We start from the raw sequence: 22,736 nt of genomic DNA, 5'->3' as shown, positions 1-22,736 counted from the left end.
ATGTAGAAAATAATTTAAAACTGAAAACATAAAAGGTCATGGATGTAGTTTTAACAAGAAGCAGGTGAAAACACACAAATTGGCTCTTTCCTTCCTGAACCTACTGCCTGCAGCCCCTGGGCATGCACCATATTGGGCTGAAGAGGCAGTACTTCTCCTCTCTGAAGTGGCTTGCACAGCAAACTGGCAGGGACAACTTCAGAAGGGAAGGTTTGTCCTTGGGGAATTTAAAATTAGCATCATAACATGCAGTGCTTGTCAGAGAAGGCATTCATCAATGATGTAACTCTGCCAGCGCTGCTGCCCCCCGGTAACTGCATATGCAGTTGTAAGTGATCAGCAGGGCAGGAGGCACTGGCTGAAAGTTATAAGTTCATTTGACCATGCATTTGGAGGCACTGTGATATGTTTAGCAACAGGCAGAAGTGGTAATGACTCATTAACTCCACTCTGTGAGATCTGTGCTGATTGCCTGTGCAGCTGCTGTGTGCCCAGATAGGCTCTCGCGTCTAACGTACTGCGTGTGAAGTTTTAAAGAGAAAGTCCAGCCCAGGGGATCTGGGGAACTCTGTCCATCTCATAAAGGCCACCTACTTAGTGTTGCCCTCAGAAATAAAATACAAAGTCAGCTGCATGGCAAACATCACCCACCAGCCACCAGCTCATAAACATCTCTCACAGGGCCAGTACTGAGCCACAGCCACCGGACTGAGAGCTTTACAGTGGAATTAGGTCTGCACGATGCAGATGACCTCCCATATTAGTCTCTTGGTAGGCATTTCACATATTTTAAATGCTGATTCCTACTAGATGCAGGAACCTGCCACTGAAGAACCACCAAAGCTGCTTAGCAGGAGAGGTGAGCAGGTAGGTGACCAGCCTGACCCACTGACATAGTGTGACCATGTCAGAGTGGGGGGCTTTGGTGCCACCAGGGCAAGAGCTGAGTCACGGCATGTGCCCCTGTCATACCTGCTTTCCCTTAAGTGTCTGCTTTGTTTTATGGCTGGTCACTCCTTCCCCTGATAGGGGATCTGAGCTCTGGCACTCTGGTGACTGGAAGGAGGCAGGACAGCTCCACACACACCTGATTCCAGCCCCAGCAGTGAGGGGAAGGCAAGAAATGTTTCCAAAAGTATATTTGGGGGTTTTTTTCCCCATATTCCATATTCCATCCATCCTTAACTGCTGAGCATCTGCAGCCAGCCAACCCCCCTCTAAATGAGACAAAAATAAAAACTAGACAATCGCTTGTTCTGTAGATGCCACATGTTTATTAATCCATTCTAAAAAAAGAATACAGCATTTTTATCTTGCTGTAGTACAGAATAAATAAAGCCATAAAAATAAAAACATGTGGTTAGGTATTTTTGGACTGGTTCTACAAAGAGCTATATCTGCAAATAGAAAAATATAAGAACCCTTGTTAATTCATGGCTCAGTGGTTATCAGAGAGGGATGAACCTGAAAAAAGACTGGGAGACTTTCTCTTGAGTTTGACAGCTTATCCAATGCTACTACCAACCCAGCAAGACACAGCCTCGAGAGGAGGAAAGACAGTACATACAGAGCACCCAATAAATCCTGGTTTGCTCTCCTCTTCCATGAAAATTACAATTTGGCATTCCTAGTGGATGTAAGGAAAACCTTCCCCCCTGTAAAGCCAGCCAAGCAGAGGGCCAGGCTACCCACAGAGGTGGTGTAGTCACCACCTTCCAACTCCTGCCATGCCAAGAGGAGGCCCTTCAGAGGAGCTCATCAGGAACTGTGCCCAAGGTACATGGGTGGCTGGAAGCTCACAACCCTGGCAGCTCACAGAAGACACATGTGAAGTCATTGGTGCTTCCTCTGCTGAAGTGTGAGATTTTAAAAGGTAAAAAAAAGACCCCAGTGGATTGTTGGGAGGAGGGGAACTGCTGTGTCTTGCCAAACAGCTGACCTTGGTACAAAAGGGCTGAGGTTTAGCTTGTTCTCTGGCTTATGTTTTGTAAAAAAAAAAAGCAATTAAATTAATTTCTGTCCTACTACTCCCAACTTCCCAGAGAGGTGTCCAGTCTGCTTTAAAGTCCTGCTGCTGAGCCAAAACAACCTGCATTGGTCTCATCAGCCAACGACTGACACAAAGGTCAGCTGTGAAGGTGGAATTTGTAGCTGTACTTGCAGGGCACCTTCCACTGCCACACTGGGCTGAACAGGGGCCATGTGAGTGGGCAACAGGAACAGGGGAAAACATCTCTCGTTAGACACTGGGCAGGCAGAGCTGTGCAGCACTTCTGTGCCCGAGGGAACTGAAACAAGGGAAGTTCCTAATTGCACACACAGAGGTACCACACCTGAGCCACACTGCCGTCCCTCCTGGCCCCACACCTGCTCAGCTGAGTCATCTGCAGTGACAGGATCTGACTGGAGTCCATCTGGCAGTCACAGAGAACCCTGGCTCATGACGCTGAGGTTCAAGCAAAGCCATTTCCCGTCTCTTTCCAAGTTCTGGTTTACATGGACACAGTGGTGCAGAAAACAAAAGGTTCAGCTTTGGTCACTGACAGAAAGGCCGTTCTGGGCAGTCACATTAGTTCAACAGCCTCATGTTCCCCGTTCTCCTGCTGTACCATACAGCCCACTTTGTTGTTGAAGAGGCGAGACAGGCTCCCCTTCTGTGAGCTCCTGCCCTGGACAGACCTCTCCTTCTTCAAACGCCGCTTATTTCTCTTGCAGATTCCCCGGATGTCCCAAATCCTTAGTGTGCCGTCATGGGAAGCTGTGTAGAGCAACTCATTGTGGATCTGGAACAACAGGGTCACACTTAATGCCAAACTGTACAGCTCAGAATCAGCACCATCAAACCATGAGAAATCAGAGCAAACACAGCTTGATCCCAACACTTAAGGCCTGAGCTCCTGGCAAGAGCCAGTATAAATTATCACAAAGCTGTTGAAGTGGGCTGGGACCTTACCAAGTCAGGGCTCATTTCTCAGCTACTTCCCAGAGCCATAAAATATAAACAGCAAGAGTTATTTATGACCCAGCCCCACTAGAAAAGCAATGGGGAGCTAAACTCGATGTCAGAGTGGGATGTAGCTGGGGATTTCTGTCCTGGGTTTGATGTTGAGCTTAAGGAGGCACCAAAATCAGCATCAGTGGGCAGTGGGGTGATCAGGAATGCTTTCCTTTTCACTTCCCTTCTTCCTTTGCAGTAAGTTACAGTTACAAGTCCTCCTTCAAACTCTGTTGTTCTTCCAAACTTGCAGTAATTTGACCTTCACTCCCTCCTGTGGTTTAATTTCATTAATGAACCATCAGTCTGTCCACCACAGGTGCTCTCAGTCACCAGAGGTGGGTCATGACAGCGAGCACCCTACCAGCACTCTGGCTTACATGAAGCACCACCCAACCACAGCCTCCTCACCCCTCATTAATACACTTAAGATCATATTAGGCTACCACTTCTCACTCCTCTCTCTTATCAGGATTTTTTGCCTTGTACAGTTGGAATTTAAGTTACAAAATAAAATACAAAGCCAAGCTTTGTCAATACTTAGGGCTGTCAGAGGAATTCTATCAGTTACCACCCAAATGCACCCCCAGGTGACCATCTGCTACACAACCAGTTGCTCAGTACCCAGGAGTTTGCAATTTAAGACCAACCAGCCACTTGCAAATTCAGAAGAATATAAAAAGACAACCGTAGTTACAACTTTGTGTGCTTGAGATCAGCACCAAAAGGAATTTTGTCTCCTCTCTTTTTACTTCGGACTGTCAGCCTACAAGAAATACTGACAATGTCTCACATTGTTAATCAAAATCCTCAACCTGCAGGCAGCTTTCACTGAGATGCTAATGCAGAGAGATGCAGATTCTTAGAGTGGACACCCCATCCCTGGAAGTGTTCAAGACCAGGTTGGATGGGGCTTGGAGCAACCTGGTCTAGTGGAAGGCATCCCTAGGTGTTCCCTCTTGGAACAAGATGATCTTTAAGGTCCCTTTCAACCCAAACCATTCTGTGATTCTGTGATCTTTGCGTGGCCACCAGGAATAACTAATTCCTCCCCTTTTGAATGCCTAGACAATATGAAAGCAAGTTTTCAGGCACCTAATGAGCTTTTAGAAAATTTTTAAGCCAGTGGCAGAGACTCCTCCATTTGTCTAGCAGGGTGTGGGTCAGATATCACCACAGACCTGCCTCAGACTTTTTAGGGATGCCATGTCCCAGGATGGTTTTGGGGATGATGATATATATTATCCTCCCTGGATAAGGCAGAAACTTCTTTTCCTCCTAGAGCACTGCAAACACTTATCATTAGTGTTTTGTAATGGAAAGGGTCTCAGGAGGCTGGAGTCCATTCCATGCCCCACACAGCATCAGTTACATCTGTCTCATTTTTTGTGGCTCCTTGTTTAACTTGACCTGAAAAAACCCCAATCACAGATACAGGGCTGTCCCTGGGGACTCGTTCCCTGGTTTCACTTATCCTTATTATTAACAAGCTTTTCTAAAATTACATACAGAATATTCAAGTCTTATCCTGGAACAACGTCCAGTCCAAGGCACACAGAACAGCCAGCCACACACCAATTCCCACAAAACAAACGAGGAGGCAACGAGAAGGGAGAAATCGCACAAAGAAACCCCTTCCTGACCTGGATACAGTTGATGATGAACTTGTGTCCTCGGAATATCTTCTGCAGGACTCCACTCTTGGAATTGAAAGCTCTTGCACAGGCATCACCACTTCCTGTGAACACTGCAACACAACCACACAGCCCAGCACGGCCAGGCGTGAGCAGCAACGCCAGGTCAGTTCATGCGAGTTCAAAAATGCACCTGAAAAACGCTCACAAAGGAGCGTGACATTCCATTTTTGGGGGCTGATTCTCTCCTCAGATAAAGCAGTTCAGATCATTTTCATTTTGTGTTTGTTTTCAGTTGTATTTCTCAAAACACTGAACTGTCTTAAGCCTGAAGATCCTACACACACCAGCATTTCACTCCACACACGCTTCATGTATCTATTTCTGCTCCTCTCTGCCATGTTTATTTCCCTGCCTAAACATGCCTCAGTAATCCTAAGCAGGCAATTTATTTCAACTTTGGCTTTAAGGATTTCCACTAAGCCTTCCATTTGTTTTACCACAGTTATTTACGAGTTTACGTTCAGTAGTACAGTATCTCCATCACCTCTGCTGCTCCAAGAGGGGCAGGGCACGGGTGAATAAATTAGGCATGACCATGAATTTTGTCTGTTTATCAGGTTTCCTTAGAGGATCTTAACTAGATGTACAAAGAATGACTTCTCAGCACTTCAGGATCTTCACATCAGATCCCCAGAATTGCTGCATTCAGCAACTGTAAGGCAGTGCTGAATATTTAAATTTTCTATTTAACAATATGCCCAAAAAGGAGCCCATTTCTGTGCTTTAAAGGTCACAAAGTCCCTTTACAAACACTCACTTTCCCTCAGTTAACCCAAACCCCTCAAGTTTATCTAGATATAAATATTTCAGAGCAGCAAAAAGCAATATATTCACTGCTCCCTGCCTTTCATGTCTTTGCAAAGGCCACTAGCATGGAAAGATTTTCACAAAACCAAAGTGCCCGAAGACCAAGATTCCTTAGCTTTTGGGGGATGTCAGGACCGAATCTACAAAGAGAGGTGAAAAAACTATCACGGCAGTAAATTCAGGACTCCAAGGAGACTGGAGGACAGGCTACAAACTGCCATCAGCTTTCCCACTTCAAATGAAACAGCAGGAAGCTGGGAACCTCCCGGGTACACCTCCGAGAAACATCTGGATGTGGAAAACCGATGTCATTTTATATGGGCCACTATGAATTCAACTGCCAACACAATCCCAAAAAACCACTGTGTCCCACTCTGCAAATGAGTAACAACGAAGTAAAGCAGGGTACAGGTACACTTTTTTTCCCAGTGAAAGGAAATCACTTAGTTCTGTCACACACATGCAGAGAGTAGGAACCAATTAAGAGCTGTTTTCACTATGCAGCTGTCAGTTTACCTCAGCTGTTGCTATCAGGATTTTTTGCTTTTGACAGGCACCCTTTATGCCTTTTGAACTGTCACTCTAGATTTAGGAAGCCTCTTTGCACTTCTGACTTTCCAAGAAGACCTGTTGATCTACCCCAGATTTAGCATTTAAAGATATATTTATATATACCACCTGTGAAATAAAACAACAACAAAAAAATTAACAATTAATTTTAGTTTTTTACTTGAATTTCATAGACCATTGGGAGGGAGAACAGTTTTTAAACGTCCCCTTGGAGTTTTTGCAACATGAAAAGATATAAACCCCATTAAATTTTAAAGGCCTGTGCACACACTGTAAGGGAGAAATAATCAACATATCATTAAGTAAATTAGATTGAAAACCAGCTGCAATGTTCACCATGCTATTATTTATACAAGTAGGCTGAGGAAAGCCACTGGAAACACATTCTGAGGATTTAAATCTTAGTTCTCAGATCTGTCTGGACTCCCTGTACATTATAAAGCCTCCTTGGAAACACACAATAATGCAAGCAAGCATAGTATATAAATTAATTTTTAAGGGGAAATTTCCTCTTTCAAGAATTAAAATGCATCTAATGCATTCAAACAAGTTCCTAATATTTTTCCAGGGCATTTTTTCTACCCTTCAAGTGGAACAATTCAATTCTCCCTGTTTGACACTTTTAGTATTTTTGCATTTGATTTAAAACGAGATCTTAAGTAACTCTGTGAACACTTCTATCACACTACCGGGATGTTCTTAGCAGGTCTGACTAAATGCAGCAATATTGCCTGTATTTTAAGGGGGGGGAAAAAAGAGTGGTATGAAAAAAATAATGTGTGTGTGGCAGGGGCAGGGTGGTAGGATGAGGGGGAAGAGGGAAAGCTGCAGAGCTGATGGGGGTGGTATCAGATAACAAAACTTTTGTTTGAGCCTAAACTTTCTTTATTCTTTAGGGTGTGGTCAAGTCTATACTGGTTGTGTGAAAAGTAGGATCAAAACTGAAAAAAATGCAGCTCTGGAGGTCTTATTAATGAAGGAGACAGTGTCTCCATCTCCCACCCAGAGATGTGGATACTCCTCACTGGATCAGGCCAACATCAGCTCAGCACAGTTATCTCACCTTTGGCTAGTCTTGATTAATTCAATGTTTTGGTTTGTGTCTTTATAATTAAAAGGGGGAAAATAAACACACACACACACACTCTCACAAAATCATTAATATTTTGTCTGCCACTGTTCATCCTGGATTACAATTTTACAATTTCTGGTTCATTTCCTTTGCTTCCTGCCTGGTTCTTGGACCAGTAATAACTTCAGGGTGCAGCTTAGGCTTAGACCCTTTCCCCTTGGCATTTTAGCCAACAGCATAAGCTGAAACCAGCAGAAATTACAATCTGCAGGTAGGGGAGGATGGGGTAGTTCTGCAATGTAGGTGAGGAGAGCAGAAATAACCATAAATCACAATTAACTATTTTAATGGAGAAAAGTAGGGCTGTGGGTCTCATGCTGAAAGGAAGATCAAAAAAAGGTTTCCTGACAGAAATAAAATTCTACCTCTGGGCTTGGTTACTTGTTAAGTTTCCAAACACAATTTAGAAATCAATTCAGTCACTGGGTTATAAATGTAGTCAGCCAGCCATGGCAAGTGTGGTGCTAGACAAGTGCAGGTACAACTCTCTGCTAACATGCACCATCTTGCATCTGTCAGCCAGTTATCACCACCACACTGACGTTCTGCCAAAAGACAGATCGAGGCCCAGACAGCAACCACTCCTTCAGTGTTGTATGTTCACTTCATAGCTGAAGTACAGAAACCAAAACCAGCAAAGTGTTTTGAAGGTCTAGATTAGCTTAAGACAGCCATAGCCACCCCTAAAGGAGAGAAGTTCTTGGTTTTGGGAAGCAAATGAAGGCACCTCGGGTCTAACAACAGTGGCATGGTAAGACCAGGATGACACAGAGAGAGCTTCACTGATAAGAACAGAGGTGCTGTTGTGCAACCCAAAACCAGAAATGGAGAGGTGACATGCAGAAGGAAAGCCAGCACAGAGGATTTAAAGAGGGAAATCTGATGGTCAGAATAAACTGTTAAGTCAGCAATAGGCACTTATGTACAGAAACCACTATTAACAGGAGGACTGAAAGCAGTGGAGCTGAGAACATTGGTAAGGCAAGCACTGTTTGGCTACTGCAGAAAGGTGGTTTGGGGAACAAATACACAAACCATGACAGGTAAGAGGAAAAGACCTTGTGGAAAAGGAGATAGTCAGAGTCTGAACAGGAAGCCCAACTGTTAAAAAGAAGCAGTGAGCATCTGACATTCTGGTTTAGGACAGTCCCTTGCACAGTACCTACAAGGCAGCAGAGGCAGGCACAGGGCTGTGTATCCAGCAGCAGCACTTGCTGTCCCCGAGCACACAGAAGAAGCAGGTGACAGACCTGTGAGGTTAAACCATGGCTATACAAACAACCCCCAGACAGCTCAGGATTTAAGCCACTTCTCTTTAAGAAACTGCCTCTTCTCTTTTGAGAAGAGAGAGGTGGAAAATGGAGGGAAGATCTAAGCTTCCCACATGGAGCGGTGCAGCAAAGTTCGACACTGAACGTAAACATGCTGGAGTTGAAAAAAAAGTGACAACTTCACAAGGCTTCAGAATCACTCTCCATTAACAACCTTTGATCAAAGAGAAACACCGAAAAGGAGACGGGGGGGTTGCTGAACAGAGGGAAGGCAACTTACAGATCCCAGCGTGGTATTTCAAAGTGCTAACGCTGTGTTTGTGGGCCTTGTACGTTTGGATTCGCTCCCCAGTGTCAACTAACCAGCACTTCACTGTCCTGTCCGCGCTCCCCGAGTACAAGTGCCGGTTCACCAGCTGAAGGGAAGAGAAGAAGACATCAGCAATGGTCCCTCAGGCAGGTTCCCGAGAGAACTGCACTGAAGTGACTCATCCAAAGTCAGCTTCCAACTCGACTGCAACAGCTGCACCTTGAAACAGAGGGATGGTGAGCAAACCAACCTTGTGTTCTTCTCAACTGCATCTCCCATTCACTTCTGGGCCTTAGAAACAGCTCACAGCTTTCAGAACATAAAAACTTAGCCCATCTGCTGGCGCAAGCAGGCAGGATTCCAGTGAGCTTAACTATGCTAACCTCGCTTCCATAATTAGCTACATTATTACAGCCTCAAAAAAACCCCAGCAGTGTAGCTTCTGCAAAGCATATTTGACAGGAACTCTTATCAGATTGTAAGTTTTAATTACAACAGAAATTTCAGAACAATTCTGAGTAACAGAATAATGGTACATTAAAATTAAAATCCTACACACCATAAACCAGGGTTTATATTTAGTAGGATCATACTGCACAAGGTTAGCATTTGGAAACCCTAACTCTTCCTTGAAGCTGTTCTGTATGTTCATTTACACAAGTCTTTTTAGACTGTGTTATTGAATGATGAAATAATTAACCACCCTTTACACAGACTTTTAAACATCTTCAATCAGATTTCTTCTGCTGTGTATTTAAAGTAATTCTGACTGTAAATCCCAAAGAAGATTGGTGCCTCATTCCACCAGTCATCCTGTACCCTGTGAGAACTCACTGGTGGAGAGGGTGGGTTTTATTCCATGACAGAGAATGACAAAAGGAAGGACTGTGGTTGGGAAACTGAGACAGAGAGAAAATAACTAACCTGTGCAAGACTATAAAATCAACCAGTACACAGTAAACAAACTGTATAAAGCCTGGAAGCTCACCAAGGAAAAACTCCACAGTTGCAGAGAAAAATCTGGCATCCTCTGTCTGCCTAATGAAATCAAACTAAGGGTTTTCACAGCCATTGTTATGTAGAGCTCTGACTGCACACCCCTCCAAGTTTCATGGACTTGCAGCAACCTCTGTATCAAAGAGATGGAGAGACTGCAGGGAGAACCCTCACCCACCCCCCCTCCAAGAGATGGAATTTGCATAAGGAGTAATGATACCTCGTTTGTCCCCCAGACTCATAGATCAGAAGGTTCAAATGACCAGCAGTGCACTAACCCCTGACACTTCTCAGGTATCTCCAGGAAACCAAGTGCACAACAAATGACAAACCCACTTGTCCTGGGTATTGCTCTTAGAGCACTTCTAAGGGTCTGGTTATTCTGCCACCTCAGAAAATTATAAACCTTCAGTCCCCACTCTTTGCATGTTCTGTATCTGTAAGGCTGGAATGTTTTTCATGCTCTTCCATCTCCACTCCCAATCCAAAAAGGAATGACCCTGTTCCCAAAAGGCATCATAAGTGAGCTTTGTACAGAACAACTCTGTGCTGTGTTACAACATGAAACAAAAGGTATTTTAAGATACAAAGCACTACAGTGATGGGACTGGGCTAACTAGCACAAGAAACATATGCAGGCAGAGCAAGAGCTGGTCACAGCTCCCACCAGTCCATTCCCCGAGCAGGGAATGCCACACTTCCTACCAGCAGAACCTGACCCACAGAACAGAATTCATAGCTAAATGCCAGGAGCTTGTGAAACACAACCCACTGTTAAAGGCCAGCAGTACTTTGAAATGTCACTTCCAATTACTTTCAAGCTGTTTTAACAACAGCATTAATGTTGTATCTCAGTGAGGAAAGAGAACGAATGGCCAGCAGCACTAACAAAAACCAAGAGCCACTCAGCCTGAGGAAGGTAACCTGATTTTTAAATTCTAAGCTTGTCCCGAATGGGCATAAAGAGATTTTCACGCTGCACCTGCTAAATGGAAGAGGATTCTTTGTGTTGAGATCCTGCTGTGTGGTTCTTGACCAAGTCTTTGCACTTTTATTTTTTTTTTAACATCTTACTAGCAGCATCAACCCACTCACTGAACAAGGGAAAACACTAAATTACTAAATTATAACTTCCTGCAGGTAAATGCCACTCTGCATTAACAGTACATTAGGTTATGCTGCTTTGTTTCTACATTTCAGTGGGTGTATGAATGCCAAAGTGAAACAAAAGAGCTGCAACTTGCCTAGATTTGCTAATTTGCTAGATATAAAACGTATCAAATGATGTGGGCTTACTTAGATAATTTATAGCACCAGAATTGTAAGAGCCTTAGAATCATAGAATGGTTTGGGTTGGAAGGGACCTAAAAGATCACCTAGTTCCAATCCTCCTTCCATGGGCAGGAACACCTCCCACTAGACCAGGTTGCTCAGAGAGCCATCCAACCTGGCCTTGAACACTTCCAGGGATGGAAGTGGACAACCTGTGCCAGTGCCTCACCACTCTCACCGGAAAGAATTTCTTCCTAATATCTAAACTAAACCTATTTTCTTTTAGTTTAAAGCCACTGCCCCTTGCCCCACCACTCCATGCCCTTGTAAGAAGCCCCTCTCCAGCTCTCTTGGAGCCCCTTTAGGCACTGGAAGGTGCTATAAGGTCTCCTCAAAGCCCCCCCCTTCTCCAGGCTGAACAACCCCAATTCTCTCTGCTTGTCTTCATAGCAGAGATGCTCCAGCCCTCTGAGCATCTTCATGGCCTCCTCTGGAACCCCTCCAACAGGTCCACATCCTTCCTATGTTGGAGACCCCAGAGCTGGATGCAGCACTCCAGGTGGGCTCTCAGGAGAGCAGAGCAGAGGGGGAGAATCCCCTCCTCGACCTGCTGCCCACACTGCTGTTGATGCAACCCAAGACATGGTTGGCTTTCTGATGCCCAGCCAGGGATCTGGTGAGATGGCAGCACACCAACCATCTTCATTCAAAGCCTCTGTGCTACCCAGGCTGCCCCATTATACACATCTATGCACCTTCCTCCTCCTCACCAGTTCAAGCAGGTGAGCACAGCAGCAAGAGATTCTCAGCCTTGCATGGAAAGAGAAACATGAACAGGTTAAACAATCTACCACATGCCACAGACTGAGCCTGCAGCACAGCCAACAGCAAAACCCAGCACAGGCTCTGACTGTCACATAGCCTCTCATTTCCAGGGTATTTTTATAAAACAGAGCACGAAATGGCTATTAGTGGAGAAAGCCATCAAGAGCTATCAGCTCAGGCTGAAGCTGCAAATCAGATCTGCCTAAAGTGATGTGAAAGGCATAATCTCATCTAAATTGGTGCAGATCTGCGCAGCTAAGATAGACCTTTACAGTCACTGCAGTCTGGGGCACAATTCGTGTCACCCTGAAGCACATCTGAAACAGACCACACCTTAAAACTCACTATTTCTTCCCTCAACAAGGACAACCTCCTCAGCTGTAGCCAAATCAATTTAGGCGAGATCACTCCTCCTTCACTTGACTAAAGGTGTGCCTAGCTTACAACTCCAGCCTAAGCTACAACGCTTCAGATATCTGTATTTAATCACATTAATAATCGTCTGTTTCCTTAGCCAAAATACTTACAAGCTGGCAATACTTACAACCACACTCTGTGGTTTAAATGTGATCAGTAGAAATGGTTACAGTATTCCAACCTGCGACTGCCTGGAGAAGCAGTGATGTTTCCAAAGCTGTATTTTCCTTGGCTGGCTTTCGAGCACTTTGTTCACTTTGACTAACTGCCCAACAAAGCTCCTGACATGGAAAAGCACGGCCAGGCAAGGGCACCTGCGGCAGAGTGGACAGCACAGAACAGATTTGCAGCTCAGATACTAATGGGCTGAGTGGACATTTCAAACCCAAGTAGCTTCCAAAAATTTTAAAACCCGGTGACAGTCAGATGCCCAGTTCTAAAGTAGAAAAAAAAAAAATCACTGCATTGATATTTGTAATTCTGGACTGCTAATTTTTCTCATCACTCTGAGACATTTTGCTTTGAACCTGATGAAACACTAAGACACATTAATGGAGCAAATTTGTCTTAATCCTCAGACCAAAGCATTGGAGATGTTCAGTCAGACTGTTTGTGAGTGGTAAAGTAATAGTAGTAGCAAAATTCTAGCTGTAAATGCTGAAGTAGTTACAGATTTCATTAATAAGAAATGGTTGTATCCCCCAAACACACCAGAATTTTAATTAAAAAAAAGATTATCATATCCAGGGTTGGTCTCCCAAGGCAATCACAACCCTACTGCTCCACAAGCTCAGATGAACTGAATACATGCAGCAGCTTAAGACAATTTTTACCAGTAAGAATGCCAAAAATATCTGCAAAGAGCTGTTTAACAGGTATTTCAACCTTATAGGAATGGACTTCGCCATCTCAATTAACCTTTGCTGTAAGAAACAATTTAATCCTCAGCCAAGGAGAGGCAATTGGCTCCCCAGGGAGATTTGGGCACATCCTCTTTCTGAAGGTCACTACACTCAGACTTGACCCCAGGAACTTCAGGATAAATTCACATCAGCAACCACGTGTCCCACCACCAGCTTGTTCTCCTCATGGAGGTCAGTGTTCCTACAATCTGCCAGCTGGGTCTCCTATTCACAGCCACTTCTAAGCTAAAAATCACCAACTTGGACCAATCTCCAGTTACAACTATGTAAGCTTCGGCCGAGTTAAGACTTTCAGGATCCCATTCAAACCACATTCATTTTAACGAGCAAACAAACTCCCTGTGGGCAAGAAATTGGTTTTTTTCCTGAGAATCCATCTAGAACGAGCTCTCTGGTCTGGCTGTTAGAGAACATTTTTCAGCCTTTTTTACTGCAGTGCAAAGCAATGGCCCTAGAAGCATGTTTAGTTTCTACAGGTGTTGTACACATTCACATTACTCTAACTCACATCTTCATCCTCTGATGCAACAAATGCAACCACAGATTACAAAAAATGTGTGCACTTAATTTAACTGATGTGGCAAGAAAACATTTCTGTCCCCGTGATCACAACATAAACAGAGTCCAGGCAGTGGCTTTGTTCAAAGCATTCTTTTCTTCTAGTCAGCTTTAAAAGGCAACTGAAGGGAATGGTCCAAACAAAGGATCTTTTGCGGGAAAACCAGAAGCAAGTCCTTGCCCACTCATGTTCATGTTCTTCAAAAAGAAGTTTCCCTGTAAGAATGTTTGCTGTAGGATCCAAGCTAAATTCCAAGCTGGAACATTTCTTTCTGCCAGCTTTTGGCAGCAAAATTTTGATAAATACTCAGAGGCAGAACAATCAGCGAAGGACAAAGCAATCCTCGTAAACAGTTTGCAAAGCTACTTCCGAGGCATTTAGGAAAACATACACAAGTAAATATTTAAATCAGGGTTATTCAGCCTTTTGCAGGCAGTCACATTAATGAAAATGGTCGTTTGATTATTAATTGCAAATATTGGTCTTTAGCCAGGCCTGAAATTTTTAAGTGGAAGGACGAGCATGAGCTGTGACTACACTCAGCCCACCCTTGCTTTTTCCCCATCACTTCCTATAAAATTTCATTATTGGCTCTTACATGAAGAGGGAGCACTCAGAACAGCTGCTGTACTTCATCTGCCAAGTGATCAACACACTGCAGGAGGAAGAGAGTGAAGAGTTCTGGCTGCTCCACCGTGAGTTACCTTGCCTGACTGTGAAAATCAAGTAATCAATGCTGCCAAAGCACCTACCATGGACACAGTTCCCACTGCAGATAGGTTTTGCCAGGAGACTTTCCACTCTCAGTCCAATTTAAATAGTGGAAGGAAGACAAAAGCAGCATTAGAACAAGCTGGTACCTGCAGCAGAGCTCCTTTGGCAGCAGAACACCCACAGTCAGTTTGGTTGGTAACTCACCTTCAACAGACTGACCCCAGCTGGGACAGCAGGACCAGCCCTGGGGAATGTGAACAACTCCTCTCTTCACTCTCCTGTCCAGAACCACCAAGGACAGGGGAAAAGGGAAAGCCTAAAGCTCACCAATGCTTTTCTTTTCTGCCATGCTAGATTAGAGTTGTTCCCAGGCTCCCCTAACTTACACTAGCCAGCAACAACACCTAAAGGATCTCAGAGCAACTGGGGAACGTTCAAAATCCAAACATGCCTGTGGCATCAGCCCCCTGCTTTCCACAATCCAGCCCTGCAGGAAACAAGGTGGATAACATGGGTGTGCTTTATGGCTATCCACCCAGAAAACTCCTTCAAGAAGCTCCAGGAGTTTCCATTCACAGCTACAGCAACACTATTGGTATTTACTGGAAAGTAATGGGAGAGGACTGGAACAGGCTGGACCTAATTTGCAGCAGTTCAGAACATCCCAGGGCATTCCCATTAATAACAGCTTTCTAAAGTTGGGGAAAATATGGTCTCAGTATCCAAATTTTTCCTGATCTGTGTCCAGGATGAAAGATCATACTGAGCATTTCTCAAACTTTTTGAAAGGTCATCCTCCCTTAGGGATCTTTATTTGAATAAATAAAATGAAAATAAGTCTTTATTTTTCCTTTTCCTTTATTTTCCCCACACAAGCATTATACCACCCAGAGAACAGGTAAATGCCTTTAATTCCTGGTACCAGTTCAGCTCCTCCAGGACAGGGGAGTGAAAACGTGCTGTAATTAGTAGCTCACTTCTGCCCTGAAGAAAATTAATTGCTGTCAACAATTAAAACTGTCTGCTGGCTACTGTGAGCAACTCACAACTACCTCCAAGTCCTTCCTGACTTGGAGTTTGAAAAATACCATCCCAACTCACTGCCACAGATTACAACACTGCCACTAAGATGCCCATGGCAAAAAAGACTCCAAGAGCTTTTTGAGAAGAAATCAAAAATAATAAAAAAAATAAACACCTCTTTTCAGGAAGTTTCCTTTCTGTTGTAACATCTTTGTATGGATTCTGGTGATTGACCCCTTCCTAAAAGAATGAAAATACCATGTGGGCTGTGCTGAGAGGCTGCCAAGTGGAACAGAAGGGACAGTGTTGAACCCAGTTAGGCAGAGGGAGGAATTAGGAAAGATCAACAGCCTAAAGCTATTCAACAGCAGTGCAGTGACTGCTTAAGCTGGGATAAGTTTGAGAGGCCTAGACACTAAATGCTCTCTGTGGGGGCCTATATGTACCTCAGCTGGACTCTCCCAGCCTCAAACACCAGCTGGTGATGAGAGAAGTGAGGGGCTACCAGTTACTCACAGCTAGAAGAGGATTTGGCCAGGACTGTTGCCAACACGGTCTTGGCAGCAGCAGTCTTGTGTACTCTGAATTGTTCAGGTTTTCCAAATAGATGTGTTGGTTTTGCTTTTCTTCTCCCCTGCAAGAAGTTCTGTTTGTTTAAAACCATTGTTTAATTCTGTGCTCACAAGCAGAGAAGCATTGCTCGTTCCTGAGCACTCAAAGAGTGTAATTGAATTTCCCAGGCTTCTGGGAGAGGGTCAAGCCAGTTTTGTGTAACAATTTTAGCAAGAACCCAATTAAATTAAAGCAAGCTCTGTTGTTGCCAATCTGTGCCTTGGAGAAGGGCTACAATTAAACAACAAAACATAGCATGACACTAAGAACAGCCACGGATTTACTTCAGCATCCTTCAGATACGTTACCACAATATCATAAAAACAAGCTTTAACACCAAGAATTTACCCAAGCGAGACAAACATTACTCCAGGGCAACATGATTTTGTGTGGGGTTTTTTTCCCTTTCTAAAGCTGAAGAAAACCAGTATTCCTTTGGTACTCTCAGGTTTTTACTCTGCTAGTGTCAGCTGTGACTACCTTCTCTAGAAACAAAGGCAACATTTATTAAACAGCTATAAAAAATACATCCTGTAGCCTCTGTAAAGGAAAAACACTTAAGGACAACAAACACAAACAAGGAGAGCAGCAAGAAAAACTGCTGTCATTAACTTCAGTCAGACACACACATTTATGAACATTTATGCTGACCTGAAACTAAGTTACAGACCATCCTATACTCTCTTTAAATACACTATGAGCATTTTCTGGTGGATAATGAGTGCAGAGGGTAAGTGCTTGTGCGATAGTTCCCATTTTGCTTCATCTGCCTAACCTCCTCCTCTTCCCTGCATCATTAACAAACCTGGCAGCATTCACCTGAAAAATACTGCAAACGGGAAAACAGAGTATGGTTTTTCAGATCACATTGCATTTTTTCCCCCTCTTTCCTTCATCATTTCCTGATTTGTCTTCCCCATGCTCTACTTCTCTTTTCCGTTTTCCTTGCCCATTTTCTTGTCTTGGCCATCTCTTTCTCCCTTTCTTTTCTCAAATTATGTCTGTGTGGCTTTTAATGTAGGATTTCTTTCACCTTTATGCTTTCCTATTATCTTTTGCCCACAATTTTATGTTGGGTTTTGGATTGCTTTTTTTTTTTTAAGTTATCAAGTTTACTCTGAATTTTTTCCCCCTCCTCTTTTAAGTTATCAGACCCCATGACTGTTTACTTGCTCAGGTTATTTTCTTCAGAGTGTGGTGATCCTGCCTACACAATCCTACTCAGATGAACACTGCACCCAGAAAACCTACTCATGAGTTCCAAGACCTAGGAGGATTTAAACAGATACTGAGCTAGAAGTTAGACCAGGACAGCCACTAGAAGCCAAGAGATCAGAAAGTCTTTTAGGAAAGAGGATTTGTCTCAATATCAGAGAGCACTATTATTTTGCTATTACATGAATATTTAATCTTACCATTTATAACCTGTCTTGGAAGAGCTTCTTTACAAATGAAAAGACAACGGAGACCCACATGAGTTAAGACATGGGCAACCCTTTCCAAAGGCTCTTGCAGAGAGCTCTTACCTCCAGGCAGATTACTGATCCTTGGTGCTCTTTGAACACTTTGAGCTGCTCACCAGTGACAATATTCCAGGTCCGAATGGTGTAATCCGTGCTGCCAGAGAACAGCTCCCTGTTTGGTGCGTCAAGTATAAGGCACAGGACGGCCCCGGTGTGTCCCAGCAGGGTCTGGTAGCAGCGCCCGCTGGACACCCACCAGACCTTCACAGTGCAGTCGGTGCTCCCCGTCACCAGCAGGTCTCTGCTCACCCTCTCCTCCTCCTCTTCCTCCTCCTCTTCCTCGAGAACATCCCTGGAGGAATAGTGAGCTAGAGTCAGGACACAGTTCCGATGGCCCCGGAATTCCTGGATTTGTTTCTCCTTGTCCACGCTCCAGCAGCGGGCCGTCCTGTCGTAGGAGCCGCTGAAGAGATAGTCTTTGGCAACCAGGATCCTGCAAAAACATAAAAGGTTTTGTGCATGAACAGCATCGTTCTTTTTATATAACCATCTTTTGTCACAATTTCAATGCCAAGCACCCTGAAGCATGAGAGAGTAGCATGAACACCACATATATAACCCCAATTCAGTGGTTTTAGAAACTGAACACTTCTCTGTTTCTCATTTTAAAACTGAGACCCCTTATTCAGGTACATACATTGCTACTTATATTTTTACACTATAGCATTATAACTTTGGGCATTTGTGTTTTGGTAAAATTCCTTCCAGCAGGGATTATAAACTTTCAGAAGTTACACATACTAGCTACAAGTTTGATGTGTTGTTTGGTTTCGTTATTTTTTTTTTAATAACTCATTCTTGGCAATTACTCTTTAGTCTTCCTTTATAAAAAAATTATTTATGAACTAACCTATGACAATAGCTTGGAAGTAAAACCAGAAAAAAACCCAAAACACTGAAAAAAACATTCCAGGAACCTGAATTGCAACTGACCATGTGCAAAGAAAACCACCTTTCCACCATCAAATAAAGAGAGCACAAGAAAAAAAATATACCCCTAATTTCACATAGCTCAGGATCTCAAAAAAGGTAAAGAAAGAGTATCCCATTTATTACATAATCGAAGAGCAAATCAGAGATTACAGCTCAGGAATTCAACTTGCTGGGCCTCCAAAACACTGAGTTGTAGCAGTACAAACATATAATAACAGAAAAATCTCTAGAGTTCATATTTCCAAACCAGAGACAGGGAACATCCATAACCTGCCTTCTTTGTCAGCTGAGTTTGGTCCTCTGGAACCTTTCAAACAGGCAACAAAGTCATATGAATAGGGAACACATTTCCCATTTGCTGATTCAAGCAAAAATCAGGCCAGTGCCAAAACACAGAGCCAGCCTTCCTAACTATTTACAGAATCTTGCTACACATCATATGTGTTTTGAGTTTAGCAAGGAACAAAAAACCCCACTCACCCACCAGAAAAGAAATGTTAAAAAATACCAATCTTTTACTGCTCTATTTGACATTAATTAAATCCAGTCCAACTATTAAGAGGCACTTTAAATAGACAGGCTGATCAGCCACCCACAATTAATTTAATAGTTTCATATTAAACTTAATTTGCACAAACAGTAATAAAAGAAAAAGCCCTGACTTTATCCCTCTCGCCAACACAAAGACTTGACACAATGTTTTTAAAATCTATTTATCAGAAGCATCTGTTATCAATTGGATAATTTCTTTTGGAATTTCATTCCTAGCCCTGGATCCAATCCCCCTGCTGTTTGCCTTTCATTTCTCTCCTATCTGCTGTGTATGTCTGTGTCAGCACTGCTGTTAGGAAAACTAATCACTGCGGCACAGAACACACGTAGCACGAACTCAAAGGTTCACACATTTTATTAGTGAAGTAAATGGAGAACGGCAGCAAAATGACAGTATAGGTGTGATAACAGATTACAGGGACACAAGGGGAGAGCTCCAGGGAACCGACCTGTTCACAATCGAGGTGTGGCCTCGGTAAATGGCCAGGCACTGGCCCGTCAGCACATCCCACTTCCGAATGGTGTGATCTGCACTGCACGTGAAGGCAGCCTCGTTCTCCAGGTGGCAAAAGGTGATGTAACTTTCGTGTCCTGGGAATAACAAAGGAAATAAATCTGAGCACTCTGCACGCGAGCAGGGCTGACTAGTAGAGCCCTTCACCTAGACTAAAAGAAAAATAAAACAAACAAAGGAATGAAACTCCGGTTTTGGATGCAGCACCGTGTTCTTCACACTTGAGGATTTCTGTAAAACAAAACAATTTCAAGCAACAGCAGAAAAATGCACTGAAATCAGGATTAAGTGAAAGAGTAAAACAGTACAGTTCCACCAATCAGGTAAACCAAGCAGCATTATAGAAACGTAATGAGCTAAATTAATATCAATAATAAAACTCAGACTAATGAAGTTTAAAACCAATAAAAAATTGGCTTATTTTTTTAATAAAGAAATGCTTTTCCTTTCTTCTTCTGAAATAAGGGGTAAAAAACCCAGCCCATTGATTTTCAGGATACAAACAGCCAAAAATTAAAGCATGAAACTCTGAAAAAAGGAAGCAACATGAGACTTACCAGCAAGTTTAGTTTCATTGTCCAGGCAGAATGAAATGCTAGCAAAAAAATATGTCTGCTAAATAGTTAGCCAATACTTTCCCCATCATGACTAATAACATGAATAAACCCCAAACTTTTCAAAGTATCAGTATACCTTTAAGGAAATGACAGAGAAAGACAGAAAAAGAGCACAATTGTTTATAAAATATTCTGAGTACACTGGGATTCTGCAGTTACAATAAAAACAGACATAAGCACTTCTGTAAAGATGTCATGCTGACAAACAGGGTAATGCCAGCAAAGAGGAATCAATATTACAGCCTCAAGCTTTTGTTGTTGCTTAGCAAGACGTGTCATTTTTCTATTGTAACATTAAATGCACTTCATTTGAAAATCACCTTAGGATTCAAGTCCCAGCTTTGCTCAAGATCTCTTGTGTGGAATTGCTGTCACCTATCTAATCACTCTACTGGTATTACTTTGCATTCTTCTGTTCTAACATTTAGACTGTAAGCTTTTAGGACCAAAACTGCTTCCTCCTAAGTCACTATCACAAAAGTGATAGTTATGGTTGAAGCTGGTGGGCCCTACTGTCATTTAAATACTATTCTTTGAGGAAAAAAAGAAAAAACAATCTAAGAAGGACAAATGTGCTTAAAGAGAGACAGATGGACAAAGGTATTAGAAAAACAGAATCATGTTGTAAAATAAAGAGATGGTAAAAAAAAAAAAAAAAAGGGAAAGCAGACTGCCCAGTGAAACAGTTTCACTGACTGTGAAAAGCAGATTTCACTACAACTGCTGTAGTTGAAAAGCCTTGTTGTAGTTCAAAAGCAGACCAGAATCCACGTTAGAAACATGTGGCTGGTTTCCGCTACAGCAAATTCATCAGATGCCAAAAATTAAACAGATCACCAGGGCTATAAGCAAAACTATACTCATAGTTGTGAAACTTTTTGCAAAGCAGCCTAAATGGGACAGGTTTCAACCACTGGATTTTTTTTCTCACAGCGTCATGCAATCCTGCTCTGAGATCAAAAAAGCATCTTGGTTACTGCACTGAAGTCTGCCAGTCAGATTTTAACTCAGTAATACTCGACCCACACAGAGGATGCCAAAACCCCCTGTGGCAGACAAGGTCTGGTGCTGGTCTGGCCAAGAGCAGTCACCACACATGTCTGTTGGTTGTGCTGTGGTGGAGCTTGAAATTGTGTGATAGACACAGGTTTATCAGTAATTATAGCTTGTAAAATGCAAATTTACACATCAACTGTGTGTGTGCACAAATATAAAATACATACAATTATCTGATTCAAACGACAGTTCACAAACCACCCAGCCAACCTTCTTTAGAGTTTACCCCAAACACTGGCAGCACATAGGCCAGATTCCATAATAATGAACATTATCCAATACATTTCTCTTTCTAGTTAAAAGCTAATTAGTGGTTAAAAAGGATTTCTAAGCCTAAATCAAATGCAGCGAGTTTTCCAGAAGTTAGAACCATGGCAGGATGTGGGGAAAAAGACAATACTCCATAGTGAAAAACAAGGAACCAAGCAAACAAACAAGAAAATCACAGCAAAAACAATCAGAAATTCCAAACTTAACAGCTTTATTTTTTTCTGTACTAAAAGAACACGAGTGAGAAAACAAACATCTTCAGTGCACATCTGACTCCTGCATGACTGTACTTTCCACAGAGTTTTTCTTTTCTTTTTAATTGTTGATATGCTAGTCTAAGGGTAATAAATTTTGTTGAAGATGCAAAAAAATTTCAATTAAAAAGAAACCCAGCAATTAACATTTCTGTGTGCCAACTGGGGGGGCAGGGGAATAATCTATTTAGTAAGGTTTCTTTCCAGATTTCTGGATCAAGAGGTTCTAAATAAAGACTGTCTGGAAAACGAGATGATTAAAAGGACAAAAAAAGAAAAAAAAAAAAAAAAGAGAGAGTGAACAACAAAAAGTCCATATTTCTTCAGGGTGTAAAACAGAGAGCTCCCAGAAAGAGACAAAACTTAAATGACTGCTACATTCCACACCCTGAGATAAAAGGATCCGTGCCTTCAGTAGCGCCGGAAACCTGCCTGGGGTTGAAACAGCTTCTGCTTAAACGTTACTGTAACAAATACCCCCCCAAAAAAACCACAAAACAAAACAAGCATGATTTTGGTGAAAGCGACCGGGACGTGCTGTGTGGCCTGTGACACGCTTTGGGCTCGGATCCCAGGGTTACGAAGAGAAGCTCCCGTACCTTGGAAGTGTCCGTGGCACTGGCTGTCGGCGGTGCTCCAGAGCCGAGCGGTGCCGTCCTCGCTGCCCGTGAGCAGCCGCTGCCCGTCGGGGCTCAGGCTCAGCCAGTTGATGCCCCCTTGGTGATCCGTGCAGACCTTCACGGCCGAGCCGCTGTTCCCCATCCCGGTGCTCCCGGCGCTGGCCGAGCCCGCGGGGTCGGATCACGGGCGCTCCGCAGCCCCGGGACCTCCAGCCGTGTCCCACCGACCGACTTCTGCCATCACCTCAGCTCCCAAACATCAGCAGGGTAGTCC

General features: G+C 43.2%; 1 protein-coding gene across 1 annotated transcript; it reads right to left on the bottom strand.

The window, feature by feature from the left end:
* Positions 1-1,262: 1,262 nt before the first annotated feature.
* WDR86 (WD repeat domain 86) lies at positions 1,263-22,736 on the bottom strand. The gene is made up of 6 exons (XM_008921771.3): positions 22,442-22,736; positions 19,581-19,722; positions 17,650-18,079; positions 8,753-8,888; positions 4,639-4,742; positions 1,263-2,783 (listed from the first exon to the last, which is right to left on the bottom strand). Exons 1-6 carry the CDS (start codon positions 22,602-22,604, stop codon positions 2,565-2,567), a joined length of 1,194 nt encoding a protein of 397 aa, XP_008920019.2. The 5' UTR covers positions 22,605-22,736; the 3' UTR covers positions 1,263-2,564.

The sequence above is a fragment of the Manacus vitellinus genome, unplaced genomic scaffold, assembly GCF_001715985.3.
Source record: "Manacus vitellinus isolate BGI_N305 unplaced genomic scaffold, ASM171598v3 scaffold_12_pilon, whole genome shotgun sequence".
NCBI classification, from domain to species: Eukaryota; Metazoa; Chordata; class Aves; order Passeriformes; family Pipridae; genus Manacus; species Manacus vitellinus.
The sequence above is the reverse complement of the archived record's forward strand: the minus strand, read 5'-3'. Positions and strand labels throughout refer to the sequence as shown.

What these genes read in the sequence shown, in the direction of transcription:
- WDR86 (XM_008921771.3), bottom strand. Translation starts at nt 22,604, where the DNA reads ATGGGGAACAGCGGCTCGGCCGTGAAGGTCTGCACGGATCACCAAGGG. An exon ending in GATCAGTAATCTGCCTGGAG is followed by an intron (nt 8,889 to 17,649) that starts GTAAGAGCTCTC and finishes TCTTCCCTTCAG; the next exon opens with CTGGTGAACCGGCACTTGTA. An exon ending in GAAATACCACGCTGGGATCT is followed by an intron (nt 4,743 to 8,752) that starts GTAAGTTGCCTT and finishes GTTGTGTTGCAG; the next exon opens with TGTTCACAGGAAGTGGTGAT.